This window comes from Ictalurus punctatus, chromosome 1 (genome assembly GCF_001660625.3).
Source record: "Ictalurus punctatus breed USDA103 chromosome 1, Coco_2.0, whole genome shotgun sequence".
NCBI classification, from domain to species: Eukaryota; Metazoa; Chordata; class Actinopteri; order Siluriformes; family Ictaluridae; genus Ictalurus; species Ictalurus punctatus.
The window spans coordinates 9,775,305-9,792,362 of record NC_030416.2 but is presented as its reverse complement, the minus strand read 5'-3'; the positions used below and the strand labels follow the sequence as shown (position 1 = coordinate 9,792,362).

At 40.5% G+C, this 17,058-nt stretch overlaps 1 protein-coding gene across 4 annotated transcripts; it reads right to left on the bottom strand.

Annotated features, from left to right (window-relative positions):
• tuft1a (tuftelin 1a) lies at window positions 1–15,233 on the bottom strand. Of its 4 annotated transcripts, none has more exons than XM_017468829.3 (12): window positions 15,068–15,233; window positions 8,219–8,284; window positions 6,786–6,884; window positions 6,476–6,562; window positions 6,280–6,348; window positions 6,095–6,175; window positions 3,691–3,801; window positions 2,668–2,891; window positions 2,094–2,199; window positions 1,914–1,997; window positions 1,721–1,815; window positions 1–1,528 (listed from the first exon to the last, which is right to left on the bottom strand). In XM_017468829.3, exons 1-12 carry the CDS (start codon window positions 15,122–15,124, stop codon window positions 1,456–1,458), a joined length of 1,152 nt encoding a protein of 383 aa, XP_017324318.1. In that variant the 5' UTR covers window positions 15,125–15,233; the 3' UTR covers window positions 1–1,455. The 4 variants fall into 4 exon arrangements, with proteins under 4 accessions (XP_017324318.1, XP_017324309.1, XP_047010865.1 ...); XM_017468820.3 differs by lacking the exon at window positions 15,068–15,233 and adding an exon at window positions 9,637–9,886; XM_047154909.2 differs by lacking the exon at window positions 15,068–15,233 and adding an exon at window positions 8,606–8,768.
• Window positions 15,234–17,058: the final 1,825 nt, after the last annotated feature.

The window sequence follows — 17,058 nt, the reverse complement described above, 5'->3', positions numbered from 1 at the left end:
TATTTTCGATCACTTTATTAAAACTTCATCTTGCATAAATATACATGGTATTTAATACAGTAACTATAAAACCACTCGCATTTAACTACAAAAATACTTTTTATATTAAATAAAGAGCAGATGCTAAGTGCAAAGTTGAAGTTGCCATTTATGGACAGTTACAGAAACTACACAAGAAGTAGGAACGGTCAAGTTTCTCGAGTACGAAAATATTTACAAAACCTGGTGACGAATAAAACATCCGTGAAATGCATTTTTTCAACAACGAGTCAGACACATTTTGTTTTTATGTACATGAAATTACCATGATTCTTCTTTTAACTCATCCAAGTAAAGCGGATTGGTACTTCATAATTATTTTACTGTCCCGGACAGCAGGCCATACAGAGTCTCTCAAATTTGCTCCATCTAAAAAAATATTTTAGTGTTTAATTGAAACAGTTAATTCATTTCAGGCGAGTGGAGATCATGACAAAGTTAGAAATATGTTAACGTTTTAGTAGATTTCTAATTAACCCTCGCTAAAGGTGTTCGGATTTTGTGCTCGGAAAAGCTCTCGAACTAAAGGCTGAAACTCAACACGAGCGCCTCTCGCTTCCTCTCAGCAGAACAAAACAACTGGTGTGGTTTGGGTTTCCATAGCAAATTAAACAGGTTTCCTCCACCTAGCTCATCTTGCATGCCTCTATTGAGTAGCGTAATTGTGGACTTGGTGGAATATTTTTAGCACCTTGTCTTTGCACTCAAGCTGCATGTGGGAATCAAACCCATACAGATACTCTACAATTCCTTCGTTAGGACCAAGCAACTGGTAAAGCTAAGCACCCTGTTCCCTCTCCATATCTTTACACAAGATTTGTTAGCTGTAAGAGCTTTTTTATTATAATTTTTTTTTATCTTTTTGGATGATCATAAGATGTTTAGCAATTAAAACAGTCCGCTCTTAAGTAATTCAACTCCAAGCCAAATAGAGAGAGTGAGAGAAAGTGAAAGGGCCACAGTGTTCAGAAAGGAATAACCTGAAACGAATACCACACCATTCAATCCCTCTCTTTACTCGGTTCTGCTTTTTATTCTCCATTCTGGTTAAAAGCTACTCTACAGATATTGAACGCCTCTAAACTCCTGCTTCAGCTAAATTCAAGTCGATACATGCGTGCTCACAGACACTTTGTGGGACATGTTGAAACCTACACCTGGCCTATTTATACATCAATATAGGACTGAAATTCGTTACGTGCAAATTTGACGATGCGTACCGTGCCGAGCTGCATCCGTGGATTTGTGTAGTCGGTATGTTTGATAGCACGAGCATCATGTCGCTGTGGTTCTTAGCATGAGTCGTTGTGTAGCATTGCAGGCTGTTGTGCTGGAGTATGTACGGAGGAGTCGCCTGATGACCTGCTGCATTCGGATACGGGTTATGAGAACGTTTCAGCGTTGTCATAACCGACTTCATGACTTGATCTCTATGACTTTAATGAACGGCAGATTCTTGTTACTTTGTGTGGACGGCTTCAGAGGCTTACTGTGGAAGGGGATAAAAAAGACAATATAGTTAGTATGCATTTTATTTGTATGGTGTGAGTAAATGAGAGTGAGTCTGAGTATGTGTGTGTGTGAATGAGGGTGTGTATGTGTGAGTGAGAGTGTGAGAATGTGTGAGTGAGAGTGTGTGTGAGAGTGTATGTGTGAGTGAGAGAGTGTGTGAGAGTGTTACCTGTAGACAATTTGAGCATTGGAATCTGAAAACAGGCCGGAGTTTGACCTTTGGCCATTCAGGAAATAGTCCATCTGATCATGCAGCTCTCTGTTCTGTATAAACAAGTGATTTAACAAAGTGATGAATACACAAGAGAAATGATCCATGTGTGTGTATATGTGTGAGAGCGTGTGTGTGTGCGCGCGCTGACCTCTGCTTCAAGGAAAGCAACTTTCTCCTCCAGTTCTTTGATGACACGGTCCCTCTCCTGAATCACCATTCGTGAGTTCTGCAGCTGTGTGAGGAGAAAGCGTGAGTGTGGCTGTGTTTATATATTAAAAAGTGTCAAATAAGATGCCATTGATCCAGGTATGATTTTTTTTTTTTTTACCTGTTCAATCATCTGTCTGAGTTTCCTCTGCTGGCTCTTGAGCATATCATCAAGGTGGTGTATCTTCTCTTTAAGGATGGCGTTCTCCTTCTCCAAGTCCTCCAATCTACACAAAGTACAGTGACCTTTAATTCATCGTAAACTTTATAAACATCAGACCTTAACTGGTGCTCTTCTACAATGTCCATTGAGAACACGTTTATAAAATTTATATGTATATAGTTATATCGTTCTCAGAGGGGTTTTCTAGACATGTAGCTTTTTGCTCCACATTCACTAGGGGTTGTCATTAGTGGTCTTTTAGTTTTATCATTATTAATAATTTATTTTAATTTTTATTTACACATTTATTGGAAATCCAGTCAAATCCAATCCAAGACAAAATCCAATCAAAGAATATTTAATAATTGATGATGCCCAAGGGATGAGTTGATTGCAACCTTTTAGTCACTACATATGTCCCTTAACCAACACTGACGCTGGACTGGACCAACCGATGGACATTCGCTTCCTCTCACCACCTGCTGAACCAAACCTCGTGACCTTCAATGATAAGTACTTGTGGTTTACTCACCTCTCCCGGTCAGCTTGCCCCTCCTCTTTCAGCTCCCGCAGCCGCAGCAGCTCCGCCTCCCTGGTCATTAAGTCGTCCCTGAGGGACGAGTTCTCCTGTTCCATGCCGCCCATTAGCCGCTGGAGCTCTCGGATGCGTTGGTCCTGCTGTTGTACGTTAACATGTGCTTCCTTCAGCTGATCGCTCTGCTCAGACAGCTGCCTTTTATACTGACCTGCCTCGGCCTGAAGGAGGACAGAGAAATGATAAGCTTCGAGGACTTACAAGACTGAAGAGACAGAAAGAAAGTGAGGCTTCTATAAAGCAGGGTTAAGTTTACACAACTGGCATTGAGTGGATAATTTAAAAAAAAAAAAGTCATACAAAGAGGATAAAGAGAATGTTGATAGAAACATATGATAAAACAAACAAACACACACACATACATACATACATACATACATATATATAAATGTGCATTACACAGTATGTACCTCAGCAGACATTACATAAATAAATATTTGCTTTGTGTTTGGTGGTGCTCGTGATTCTGCTCTTGATATCACCACACCTCCTTGAAAATAACTGCCATAAACACTTGTTTATGGATACACAACTCAATTTTCCTAAATACACTTAAAATGGAAATACTCTAGAGTAAGCAAGAGGAGATGTACAACTGAAGAAACCAGACGTAAAAGATATCTTTCACGTGAAATATTTCTGTAGGCTTTGTATAGGATCACTCTGACGTGACTTGTATGACGCACAGTATCAGTTTGGCAAGCTAACGTTAGCGCAGCAGAAAATATTACCTCAGTGGAAAAAAATGAGGCATCGTTCAATTATTGTGATGCCCTCTTTCGTAGAGCTGGAGTAATCCCAGCAACACACCCCGACTAACCCCACCTTCTGTGTGGCGGGTTAAAGGAATGTAGTACAACCCTTTTCAGATCATACAGGTTCCTCAGGAATGCCTCCTTGTACGGATGAATAACAAAAAATAACAAAAACCACGGCATGTAGAGAAAAGAAGATGTGAACCTGTAATTTCTCCTTCTCCTCTTGGTGTTTCTTCTCTGCCTCCTGAAGCTGACTGTACAGCCGCTTGCTGACTTCCCTCATCCTCTCTCGCTCCTGCTCCTCCACAAACTCCTGAAACACAGAGACAGAAAGCAAAGAGAGTAAGCAATTGACATGCTCCTGACCTGAGTTATGGAGGAGCTTGTGTTGCGTTTTATTTTTTAACGTGTTTATCAGTTCTGTAACACTTCTCTGTTTATAAATGTTTGAACTAGAGCTGCAACAACTAATCGATAATAATCGCTTATGGAAATCGTTGTCAACGAATCTCATTGTCGATTAGTTGGTCTGAGCGCGGTACATTTACTCATTACATTACTTCTGCTCCAAAAATACACTTCGGAGAGTAAATACTAACGTTGTGTCCCAAATGAAGTACTGTAAACTTACACTATGCACTACCGTCTAGTGCAGTGTTTCCGTGGACCCCCTAGTGGTCAGTGGTGTAACTGCAGGCGGTCCGTAGGAAAGTTTTAAAAATGTTATATATATATATATATATATATATATATATATATATATATATATATATATATATATATATATATATATATATATATATATATATATGAGTTTGCTTGTTTTGTTTTTTTTGTTAAATGTATCAAAGTATATTCAAACGAAATGTTTCAAAATTAATTCGGTTATTCGCGTGCATTCACAAATATGTTAGCTGAGGTGATGATCGTTCGTTGATGGATTTATTTTAAATTTATTTACAAATGAAATGATTATTTGCAAAAACCCATGAGTGGTAGACAAGTTCAAGTGTCGCATTCATGGATAAAACAAACAAAAGATAATTCAGAGAGTCAAATTAAATGTCACACCAACGATAAAATGTAATTGCACCTGGTATTTGTACCAAACCCTGGGGAATAACAGGTTCTACCAATCTACCAGGGATTGCTAGGACTGTAGAAGTCAGTGCTGTTTGTGCATCCATAAAAATGCAATGCATAAATACTAATACATATTTTTTTTATATAATATATATATATATACACACACACACACACACACACACACACACACACACACACACACACACACACACACACTTCTAGATGCCAAAAAAAAAAAAAAAAGCACAGAATTAAACTACAGTCCTATATTAATAATACATATTTTGATGTGTTTATTGGGTTCTTTTCAGCCTTATATAATTGGACAAACAGTTGTGTAAAGTTTTAGTCTTAAGTTTATATTTGTAACACTCAGTTTGTGGATTTTATTTTAAATAAATGAAAAAATGGTAGTGAAACCCCCCCCCCCCCCCCCATCCGATTAATTGAAAAAATAATGGTTAGTTGCAGCCCTGGTTTGAACTGGTAGACTAGTCTATACAGCACACTACATCGAACAATATCATATTCATACTTCTCCTGGAGACCAACAAACTTTCCTTGGGAATATTTATAGAATCAAAACGAGAAGAGGAAGGGACAATGTGCATGCGCGCACACATGTTTTGTGTGTCATCAGGGTGTGGGCTCAGACTGGGAACTCTGGAGTAGTGAAGGCAGCACTTAACTTCTTCCACTCAATTTTCCAGCCAGAGCTGAACCACACACACACACAGAGTGCTCTGTTGGGGAACTTAATCCAGCCTATTCACAAACTTCTCTGGACTTAAAAGAGGCTTTGTAAAGCAGAGTGTGTATGTGCTCGCACCGCGGATTGTTTTTAGACTATAAAGGGACACTGAGAAATGTGGAATGCACTGGGAACTGTTCATCTAAAAAGCACCAGCATTAAACAAAGAGCTGCAGGATGTGATGAATGTGGTGTTTTGTTTGTTTTTTTTCTTTTCCCATAGCACGGTGTTTTCATTAGAACCAAAGTGTGTGTGTATTCAGGTGCCAGGTCGTGTACGTCAGTGTGTGTATATACACGAGGATTACAGTAAAGATTCTTCCTGGTTTGGCGTTTGGAATGACTGATTTCAGTGTGTTAAAGAGGGCGGTGCTGAACAAATACGAAAAAAAATACAAAATGTAAAAAAAATAAGTGTAAATATATTTTTATATAGCAAATCCATGTGTTCTAGGTTCACTTATATGTTGTAAAGACGATCAGACAAAACAGAGGCTAAGGAATAAACAGAGCCATGTCTGAACCTTTACTGTTGCTTCAATACTTTTTTTGGTAGGCGTCGTTATTTTCTGAACTAACAAACAATAAAACTATCGACCCATGACATGACGACTACTACTGCACTTACAACGAAAAACTGGAACTTATGTTTTAGCATGGAACTCACTGTTTTGCTCTGTGCTTGTGTCCGCTTCATGCATCCCCATGGACAAGAGTGTGTGTGTGTGTGTGTGTGTGTGATATCAAAGTCCATGTGAAAACACCTTACCCGTTTGTCTTCTCTGTCCTGTGTTGGTAGCGACATCGGAGCACAATTCACTCTGCTCCCACTAATTTGAGCTAACTGCACCTGAAAAAGCGAGAGACCGATACTGGTTCATGTCTTGTCCTGGTGTCCATACTCATCGCACTATTATTTGTACACATACACACACACACACACACTTCTCTTGCCTTGTGCTCTGTTCTGTGGGTGTTTTTTGCTGCCATCTGCTCCCTCAGGCTCTTTAAACAGTATCGCACCTGGAAGAGACACCGTACTTGTGATTCACAGATGTATACAAAATACACACACACACACACACACGCACGCACGAAGCATGAACATGCACTAGCGAGCATGCGATTGGACAAGGCAGTCTGACCGGACCTCTTGTATTTGCGAAACCTCATCCGAGAGCATCTTCAGACTCTGCTGATTCCTGTCCTGTTCCTTTTTTTGCGCTTGCAGATACACCTGAAACACAAACACACATTTACTATAACCACACCTTGGGTCTGTCACACACACACACACACACACACACACACACACACACACACACACACACACTTGAGCAGTGCATTTCTGTACACCAGTTTGTTGTGAAAGCAGTACAGGATTAGAGAGCTCACTGGAATTTAAACTGACACACCCTCTGTTACAAAGCAATCAGGACACCCTGGTCCTCACGGCTCACCTTTATGACTTCGACCTTCTCTTCGGCTTTGACGGGCTCGTTCTTTAGCGGCTGTCTCTCGCTGGTGGGCTGCACCAAAGCAAACGCTCTCCCAATTGGCTAGAATGGTAAAGAGGACAGGTTGATCGATTAGGCTGATACAGAGTACGCATATTCTATTTAAAAAAAAAAAAAAAAAAAAAAAACCCTAACCAAAAATCTGTTCCAGCTTGCCTCGGAAGTCATTTGTAAATTCCCCAAAAGCAATCTTATAACATTCAGATATCTACATCAGACATCTGTGTGTCATGTTCAGAGCTTTAAGGTTTCACAGGCCTCAGGGTGCACGCTTTTTCCCTGCTGGTTTTATGCGTCATCACATTTTGACTTGTGAAAGCTTGTGAAAACTACCTTGTGAATAATACCATGACACGCAAACGGTACAAGGTATAAACTCCAGACATTTGCATGTATTTAGATCAAGAAAAGAGAAGCATCTGTCCCTGAACCATGAACATACAAATCTCTGACGGTCTCTATAAAACACATACACAATGAAGAGGAGGACGAAAAGCCAGACAGATGGAGAGACAGCCAGGGAGGGGAGGTTATGTAATTTCGGGTTATTTGAAACAATGAGACTGTGGTCCTTGGGGAGAATCTTGCATAAAAAGACCCTCTGTCCTGACTACAGCCACACAGACATGAGCGTGCTTTCATTTTCACTGCAGTTCGAGCTTTTTCCTGGAAAGACGGCGAATTCACGAGAACCGATTTACATAGAGACATGATGAGGTGAGGAGAAGGGTGGGAAGAGGACTGGCCGACTTTCACAAGAAGTTACACAGAACTATTTCTCTTTCACCCGAAGTAGTTACAACACTGCGCACATAAATAAGGCAGTATAAAACTCTAGAAGCTTGGAGACTGGAATATCATCATAAATACAGCATTCATACAGAACTCATGCTACAAAAAGCACACATACACCCAGCTGTTCACTCATTCCATAAATATATATAAATATATATATATATAAATATAAATATATATATATATATATATATATATATATATAAATATATATATATATAAATATAAATATATATATATATATATATATATATATATATATATATATATATATATATATATATATAAAAATATTTAAAGATATTTCTCTTTTTAAGTTTGAAAATGTCACACTTATGGAGCGCATGTGCTAGACACTAAAGTTGACTCATATTTTATTTTGTCTTTGTAATTGTTGTAATGTTTCCAGTACCTATGTACATTTAAATAATCTTTTGATAATAGCTTTTTGTTTTTCCTAAATGAAGGAATTCTAAAGTCTAATGTGGTTTCAAGCTCATTCTTGCCTCCTACTCCATTACATATAAAGTCCTAAAGTTTGGGCTTTGTAGGTGTGCGTTCTATAGTTATCAGTGTCTTACCTTTCCTACGGCGCGCTGCTGCTGGATTTGGTCGTGCAGGGTCAGTCGGAGTCTCCGGCACCCATCCTGAACGACAAGGAGAAACAAAGTGTGAGGGGAAAGCCTGACAAAAGGACCGTTAGAAATGAGGCAAGAGACTGAAGAAATAGAGAGGAAAATGTGGGGAGGAGAAACTGAGTAATAGTGCCATGTGTGTGTGCGCGTGCGTGTGTGTGTGTGAGAGAGAGAGAGAAAATGAGAGAGAGAGAGAGAGGCCAATGGTCTATAAAAGTCTACCAAGAATGCCAGTGCTTAGTTATTGGCAAGGGAAAGAAAGACATGAAATACATCTTCCTGCCAGATACAGAACATTCTGTTCGACTTCTGGACTCAGCTACTGGAAAATACCAGAACTCCCCCTCCTGGCATGCCGTCGCTCTCGTTTTGAATCTGCGTTTGAATTGCAGCGCAGACTCCAAACAGGGCAATGCACTCGAGAGGGATGTGGAATATCCCCATGACGACAGGGTCACAGCGAAATAACAAACACAGGAAGACGGAACACAGAGGCCACGCGAATACGTGCAGTACAACCCCCTGCGTTAAACTATTATAAACTGTGACTCATCGAACCACACACACACACACACACACACACACACACACACACACTGGACTCTAACATGAACCGACAGTGATATCCCAACACTAAAACATTACAACAATGCAATCTAACGTGCATTAAGGACGTTAATGTCCATCGACTGGACACAGCTGCAAATACTATGGTTATGGAATCATATCTATACATATAAACATATATACACACACACACTGTAGGCTATTAAGAGAGGAACGGTCTACAGAAACCAAAATAGTGTGCTGACGAATGCGCGTGTCCGTGTCACACTCAAACAACGTCTTATCAGTGATTGATGTGTAACTAGACTCGATGGGACACAGGTTTGGTAAACACAGATTTGAGAAAGGACAATTCTCTGCAACGAGGTACGTAACATGCATGCGCACCGCTAACGTTTACTGTCCCGACACGAATTCGACGCAGGAACAGGTGCTATGGGAACGTTAAACCACACTTTACATACGAGTCTTATGTCTCGGATTAAAACGTCGCTGCGTTAGATGGCTAGAACATGGTGCTGCAATAAACATCAGCATATCCTCTTACCGGACACAAAAAAAAATCTGTGAAAGACAACACGGAACCACACCTTCAACCACACAGTCACAACAAAGAGATTATTCCCGTCCAACGAGGAAGTCAAAACAAGGATCGAGGCAACCGCACAATCCTGGGCGACACCTTTAGAAATATGTACTTAATAGAAGAAGAAGAAGAAGAAGAAACAGTAGACGAAACAGCCATTAGATATGTAACAGGTCTCCAAATATTCTAACTCCATAACTATTAGATTTACCTGAGCAACTTTACTGCGTCCACACAGCTCTCCGTCCTGTTTAAAGTGGGACGCTGGACTGCGCATGTGTGCCTTCCATACAAGGCAAAGCAGCATTTACATGAGGGCTCTGCCAAGATCAATACCACACCTTAACCACGCGCGTGTTATCTTGCAGGGATTAAGATGACCATTCAGGGGTTATCGGTGAGAATTCTGATATACGACAACAACCGTTTCCAGGACTGCTGTGCAACGGATAACCACCCAAGAGCCTTATTCACACCCTCATGTTTTCACGCTGCTGTTCCCATTGACCTTTATTTAGGACAGTGTATGAACGTTGCTGTGGTCTTAATCGCTACGCCACACGCCGTTCTAGAAATATTTCTTGGCTTACGTGAATATACGTATTAATATTGTAACGACGGCAAAATGACTCAGTCAGGATTTTACGATCGTAAGGAATTACAGAAAATGAAGAAATAAGGAACAAATGTTTGGGGCTCCACTCAAGCTGCAACAAGTAAAATGAAGGGCATCACATGTGCTAGAAGATCAAAAGGACAAAATACAAACAAACAATGCTCGTCAAAGCTTTCCACTTCAAATGAAGCCGGTCGACAAATAGTGAGGGTGAAGCCATGAAAGCAGGAAGATTGAACAAGACTGGGATCACATGATCACATGAGGCAGTGATCACATGTGTCATGTCTACTTTCCATAATCGGATAAATAATCAAATCAAGTACAAATAAAAGCCTTCTCTTCCGTCCTTCGTGGGGTTTTTTTTTTCCCCTCATTATATGCTCCTCCTCCTCCTTTTCTCGTGCACCCCTGTTCTTCCATCTCCTCGCGTTATAGAACAGTAGCTGTGAACACGGGCTGATTTACAGGAAAAGGCCAGCGGAAAGGAGAGTGGGCAGGAACGAGAGACAAGGAACACAAAATAGGCGACAATAATGAGAGGCGAGGGAGAGACTGAATAAGTCCTGAGAGCGGAATGTGTAACCTCATACTGGCTCGGACTAAATGCTCGGTACAAACACACACACACACACACACACAAAAACACACACGGTCAGAAGAGAAGCCTAGACGTAACTGGAGATTTGGTTGTGCATAAAGCATTCAGTGTGTGTTCCGGATCAGCAGCGCGCACACACACACACAAAATCAGGAGAAGATGTCAGGAACAAATTGTCCTAATAGCATTAACCTTAAAGAAAACTAATAACTAATAAATAAATAATAGGGTCATCTACAACCCTGTAACAACAGTAATAACAAAGCAGTTCAAGAAAAAAAAGGAGGATAGGATAGAGAAAACAATGAAGAAGAAGATAAATGTACAGAGAGTTAAAAACACTACAAAGTAGACGGCGTAATAACCAAAGATATTCGTTTCTTGAGCGCTGAAGGATTCTTCGAATTCCTAAGTTCCTCACTGATCTGCGTCTGATCTTCACCACCTGGGGCAAGAAAAACTGCTCAACATTCCTCACAGTCCCTGTTTAATGATTATATTAATATGCACCACATGCTGCAGGCCACATGACAAAGAGGGAAGGTGGTGTTTCTTTCTATATTCCATCAATACAAGCAACAATCATGCGTTTTATATAAAAGTATGCCCGTCATATAATTCTATCAAACGACCTCAAGTCACGGTAAGCAAACAGGAAGCTGCCTGACAGACAAACAAGCGAGATGGAGTGAGAGTGATATGGGATGAATAGACAGATGAAAGAGGAGGGCAAACAGTACTGACGCAGTGATTGAACAGACGTGTTTTCAGTAGCCGTCCGTTTTTACATAACCAAACAAGTCCGTGTTCTTCACGACTGAGCGTATGTGACGACGTGCATGTAGTTTTCTTCGATTTTACTTCGCAAACGGACACGGTAGCTGATCCAGAGACATTCTCTTACCTCCTCCCTCTTGGCCTTGAAACTATAGTGCAAAGCTGGAGTGAGACGGGAATCTGTGCGTGCGTGTGCGTGTGTGTGTGTGTGTGTGTGTGTGTGTGGCCTGAAGAATTCCTAAAGCATGACCTCAGGAAGAGGTAGTTATTTACCTCGCTCGCTCATGATCTAATCTTCTAACCTGTATTTCGCAGACCCCATTACACTGCTTCCAGATGCTGACTAAGAAGCTGTCTGCAAATGAGAGAAAGCCATCGGCCTGGTCTCATTCTGCTGATAATGACTAACGGTCATGATCCTAAACCAAGTCTGCTTAGTTAAAATCACTGGAACTGATCAAAACCCTTACACTTCTGATGTCTGAAGCGTTGATCATTTGTGTGGTCAGCATCTGCTTTTATTATAGTGCACACATGTGTGTGTATCTCACACCGTCCATTAGATGGTGCACCATAATGATGTTTTGGAAAAGATATGGAGTTAAAATGATCTGTAACATCAGCAATTGTAGGCTTATCTGGGATAAGTCATGACTAAGCCGGTGTTTTGACTTCATTCCAGATGGCGTCGGCTGAACATATATGGGCACGTCAAGCTCTTCCACGACATCTAAACAGAACCTCTCAGGGCACCAATACACAACACACAAGTCCTGTTATTACAGTTCAGACCTTAGCAACTAGTAAACATCTTAAGTGGCAAACTTTGACTAAACAAAGTGTTCAAAAATCATACTGGAGTTAAGATCTAAATATTCTTCCTTACTTTTGATTCTCTGTTTGTTTGTTTTTTATTTAAATGCATGTCCTACTGTAAAAAAAATATATCAACTGGGTAGTCTGAAATCAAATCATTAAAAAAACAAAACAATAAAAAAAAAAAAAACCACATCTGTATCATTACAACGCAATAAACATGCAATAAATGTCTCACACAGCACCTTTAGCCTAGTTTGCGTGCAAGTCACGTACGCTGTTCAAACATTCCCTTTGTGCAACTGTTTGTAAATGTCCACTCACATTAATCTCGCTTCTCTTTATAAGGTATCTGGTGAAGGCACAATGTTGCTTAGTGATTGAGGAATGTGGGAATAAACCAAATGTACAGGTTACTTATTATCCAGGAAACACTGTTTCCTGATCTGAGAGACAAGGTGAAAATGTCCCGGGTTAATGGTTACGCGTGCAAATGTTTGACTTGTAATCGAAAGTTTGCAACAAAAAAAAAGAAGTTTTTTTTTTATTTTAATATCCGTGACATGCAGATACTAGCTTTCTCTTAGTGCTGTGCAATGGCGTGTGGCTTCATCACCATCGATGAATTAAACACGACTGCCGGACATACTGGAGAGCTTAATAAGAATGAGATAAGTAGCTAACAAAATATAGTGTTCTGAGAAATAATTCCGAACGGGAAAATACAGTCATTCCATGCATTTTCTGTACCGCTTATCCTACACAGGGAGCCTATGCCAGGGGACTCGGGGGACAAGGCGGGAGACACCCTGGACAGGGTGCCAACTAGAGCTGCAACAATTAATCGATAATTAAAATAATCGACAACGAATTTCATTATGGATCAGCTGGGTCTGTGACGTCACTGTGGATAAAACCCCCCTCGTCAGTGACGTCACTTCACAATGGTGAAAAGCACATTTCTATGAATAAAGCCCATCTGAGAAACAGCGGAGGTCGTCCAAAACATGAAAATGTTTTATATTAAGCGCTTCAAACAAACTCGTTAGTGTATTAACGTGGCTTGTCGTGTCGGATGCCGTGACAGAGACACGTGCTGTTCAATGTGTTCCAGACATGTTTTCTTCAGTGCAGAAATGACACGTTTACCTTTACATCCTCATCTGTAAATGTTAGAAATTCACTCCAGTATTTCTATTTTACGTAAAGACTCCTGTCCTGACGGCGAGCGAGTCTCCGTTAAACTTCACTCAATGAGCGCGAGTCCAAGCATACGCGTCAATCAAACAGCACGCAATGGACAGGAAGCGCAATAACTCTGACTAAAATATTCATTTTGATCAAATATGTTGTTTGGAGCTATAATTAGAAACAAAAGTAACTGTTTTTTTATGAGAGCGGTAACTGTATTGGGGTTAGAACATGAAATGTATAGAAATGTACAGAATAAAGTAACGTTACTGTGCTCAGACGAGTGAATGCGTGTGTTAAAGCAGAACATTCAACCTCTCACCACTTAACGCTTAGTTCGTGTTTTTCTTTTTTTTAGCGTTTTAATACAGTGGTTTGTCTGCTTTAAAGCTTATGGACAATCTGATGTTTTTTGGTTTTGTACATTTAATACCTTTAAATGGGGGGGGGGGGGGGGGGGGGTGTTACAGAAATTAAAAATTGTCTTTTTAAATCCAACGAATCGATTGATTGAAGGAATAATCGATTATCAAAATAATCGTTAGTTGCAGCCCTAGTGCCAACCCATCGCAGGAAACAATCACACACCCGTTCACACACTACGGACAATTTAGCAATGCCAATCAACCTACAACGCATGTCTTTGGACGCGTGGAGGAAACAGGCGGACCCGGAGGAAACCCCTGAAGAACATTCAAACCCCGAGCACACAGGGCGGAGGCGGGAATCGAGTCCCCGACCCCGGAGGTGCGAGCCAAGACTGCTAACCACTAATCCAGCGTAAACCCCATGGTGGTCATATATGATGAACTAAACTAAATTCTAAACTCTAAACCTGAAAGAAAACCTGTCTTAGGATCAACGTATTCGTTGAATTATTCTTGAATACTTAAGGAAAGAAGAAAGAATTCATTGCGATCATTAAACTGTTTCGAAATATAAAAGCAGAACAGCATTTTCTTCTTGCACAGCTGATGTGTGTCCGGTCTCCTACAGAATTCACCCCTCTGCATTTTCCCTGTAAAGCCGATGCACATCCTGTGTTTCTGATCTTACTGTAATGAGCTGCACGAAACTTTACACCCTCTCTATACACACTTTGAGGAAGGGTGTGTGTGTGTGTGTGTGTGTGTGTGTGTGGGGGGGGGGGGGGGGGGATACTGGACACAATGTACATGAATCCTCATAGAGACATAAGAAGGTTAATCCACCAGTGACCCTCATTCACATAACAATGCTCCCTTTTTCATGAGAGTGTATTGTAAGAAAATGTGTGATATACAGTAGCAAGTCTACAACAATGTATCAACCACATGATAATGTTAAGTATGTTTTGTTTGAAAGAATGAGATGACGGTGTTCCCATTATACAAATATTCATATAACTTTCAAAGTTGTTATATTTCTGTTTGTATATATGTATATATGTATATGTATATATGTATATATATATATATATATATATATATATATATATATATATATATATATATATATATATATAAAACACACACACACCCTACACAGTTAACACTCATTATGTGGAAACCGTTTAGTCCAGTAAACTCTGACCAGTGCACATAACAGAGATTGTTTCCACTTCCGCTGACGGAAGTAGTGAACTTTATTACAGCTACTCACCGCTCTGTCTCCTGCTCTGATATCCGAGAACATACACACGCTCCGAGTGCTGCTCATTTTCACTGTTTTATTTTATTTTTAACGAAATAAATAAACAAATAAATAGATAATTTTGACACGAAGCCTCCACAATGTCTCTCGACACAGACGCTGTTTAAAATATCATGAGCTCGTGCAGCGGCGGACGGATAAACGCTTTAGCCCGGCCCCTTTCCACGCCCCTTTCCACGCCTCTCCACCAACACGGTTTCGGAGCGTCATTGAAGCTCAAGCGAAACGCACGTGCTATCAATTGATTATCATCCACACCTGTGCAGAGGCAGAGACTCCGCCCCATTTCCGACTCAGTACTCAGATCCCTATAGGCTGAATTTAAAAAAAAACCGCACAGTTCTCTGGTCATCTGTAGAGTACTACCACAGTACTCCAAAAGTATTGGCACCATGTTTGGAAATTAGTCAATGACTACGTTTACATGGACAGCATTAATTTAATTATTGACCTTACTCTGAGTAAGATAATAATGTGATTAAGGTGTTTACATGAGTCACTTATAGAATATTCCTTTCATGTTCCTGTTTTACATGTTTTAGAACATACTTAGATTAACAGCCCGTGTCATTACGTCACCGCGCCATGCCGTCTGACGTCCCTCCAGAATTTCACGTATCAACATACAATTCGTCTTCGTTATGGTACCGTATACAGTTTTGGGTGTTTTTCTTAATTTTTTTTTACGGACGCTTAAAGTGCAGTTAATTATTTGTCATGCTATACGTGCTAATAAACAACTGCTTGAAGCCCTGGATCTGTCCCAAATCGCGTACTTACCGTCTATATAGTAGCCGAAATACATGTATTTTTCCCCACTACAGGCCTATAGTGAGCAAATATGCGATTTGGGACGCGGCCGAACTCTCTTGTTCGCCGTAAAACGTAAAACTGCCGTGTGTGATTGTGTCCTGTCGCAAAATGCGGTGAAAACTCTCACACGAGGTTCATAATGTGATTAAGGTGTGTACATGTCACTACTACACGTCCATAATGCGACTAAAACAGGGAGTACTCTACTTGTCTTAATTAGATTACTGCTTACTTCGATTATGACCTTAATTAGATTAAGGTAAGTTAAAATTGCCGTTGACATGGTAGTTTCTTAATTAGAGTATGGTCTTAATCGGATTAAGAGTGGATTATTGTTGTCCATGTAAACGCAGCTAGTGATTAACATGTTTGCTAGCACCCTTGTGCATACACATTTTGTACCTTCATGTAGTGTAGCTTTAAAGTTTTAACCTGGATACTACACATGACCTGTTTATGTACATTAAACTTACATTACTGTATATACACATTTCCGGTTGAAAGATACATTTTAAAAAGGCACAAAACTTAACAGTACCACTACAGCAACAAGGAGTTTACTTACTGCTCTTTTGGCTGAGCGTATCCTGACACTAAAATAAAGAGTCGGTGTATTATGAAACTATGCAACCATCCATCCATCTTCTACCGCTTTATCCTTTTCAGGGTCATGGGGGAACCTGGAGCCTATCCCAGGGAGCATGGGGCACAAGGCGGGGTACACCCTGGACAGGGTGTCAATCCATCGCAGGGCACAATCACACACCCATTCATACACTACGGACACTTTGGACATGCCAATCAGCCTACCGTGCATGTCTTTGGACTGGAGGAGGAAACCGGAGTACCAGGAGGAAACCCCCGCAGCACGGGGATGAAACTATACAGTATTTTGTCAAACAGAACACTTGGTGTCTTTCTCCTGCAAGTCACTTCTTTCAAGAAATTTTTGCAGCCCTGCAATTATTATTTGGTGAAACCTTATAAAGAGAACAACAACACGGGGCCTGACATAAAGACAATAACAATTTGCTATAAACTATTGCTATAATGTCTACACTTTAGGGCTTCTCAGTCTTATCCAGAAAGGGCCGGTGTGGCTGCAGGCTTTCATTCCAGCCAAGCAG

What these genes read in the sequence shown, in the direction of transcription:
- tuft1a (XM_047154909.2), bottom strand. Translation starts at nt 8,716, where the DNA reads ATGGGGATATTCCACATCCCTCTCGAGTGCATTGCCCTGTTTGGAGTC. An exon ending in AGAAGGTCGAAGTCATAAAG is followed by an intron (nt 6,563 to 6,785) that starts GTGAGCCGTGAG and finishes TTTGTGTTTCAG; the next exon opens with GTGTATCTGCAAGCGCAAAA. An exon ending in AGGAGAAGGAGAAATTACAG is followed by an intron (nt 2,892 to 3,690) that starts GTTCACATCTTC and finishes GTCCTCCTTCAG; the next exon opens with GCCGAGGCAGGTCAGTATAA.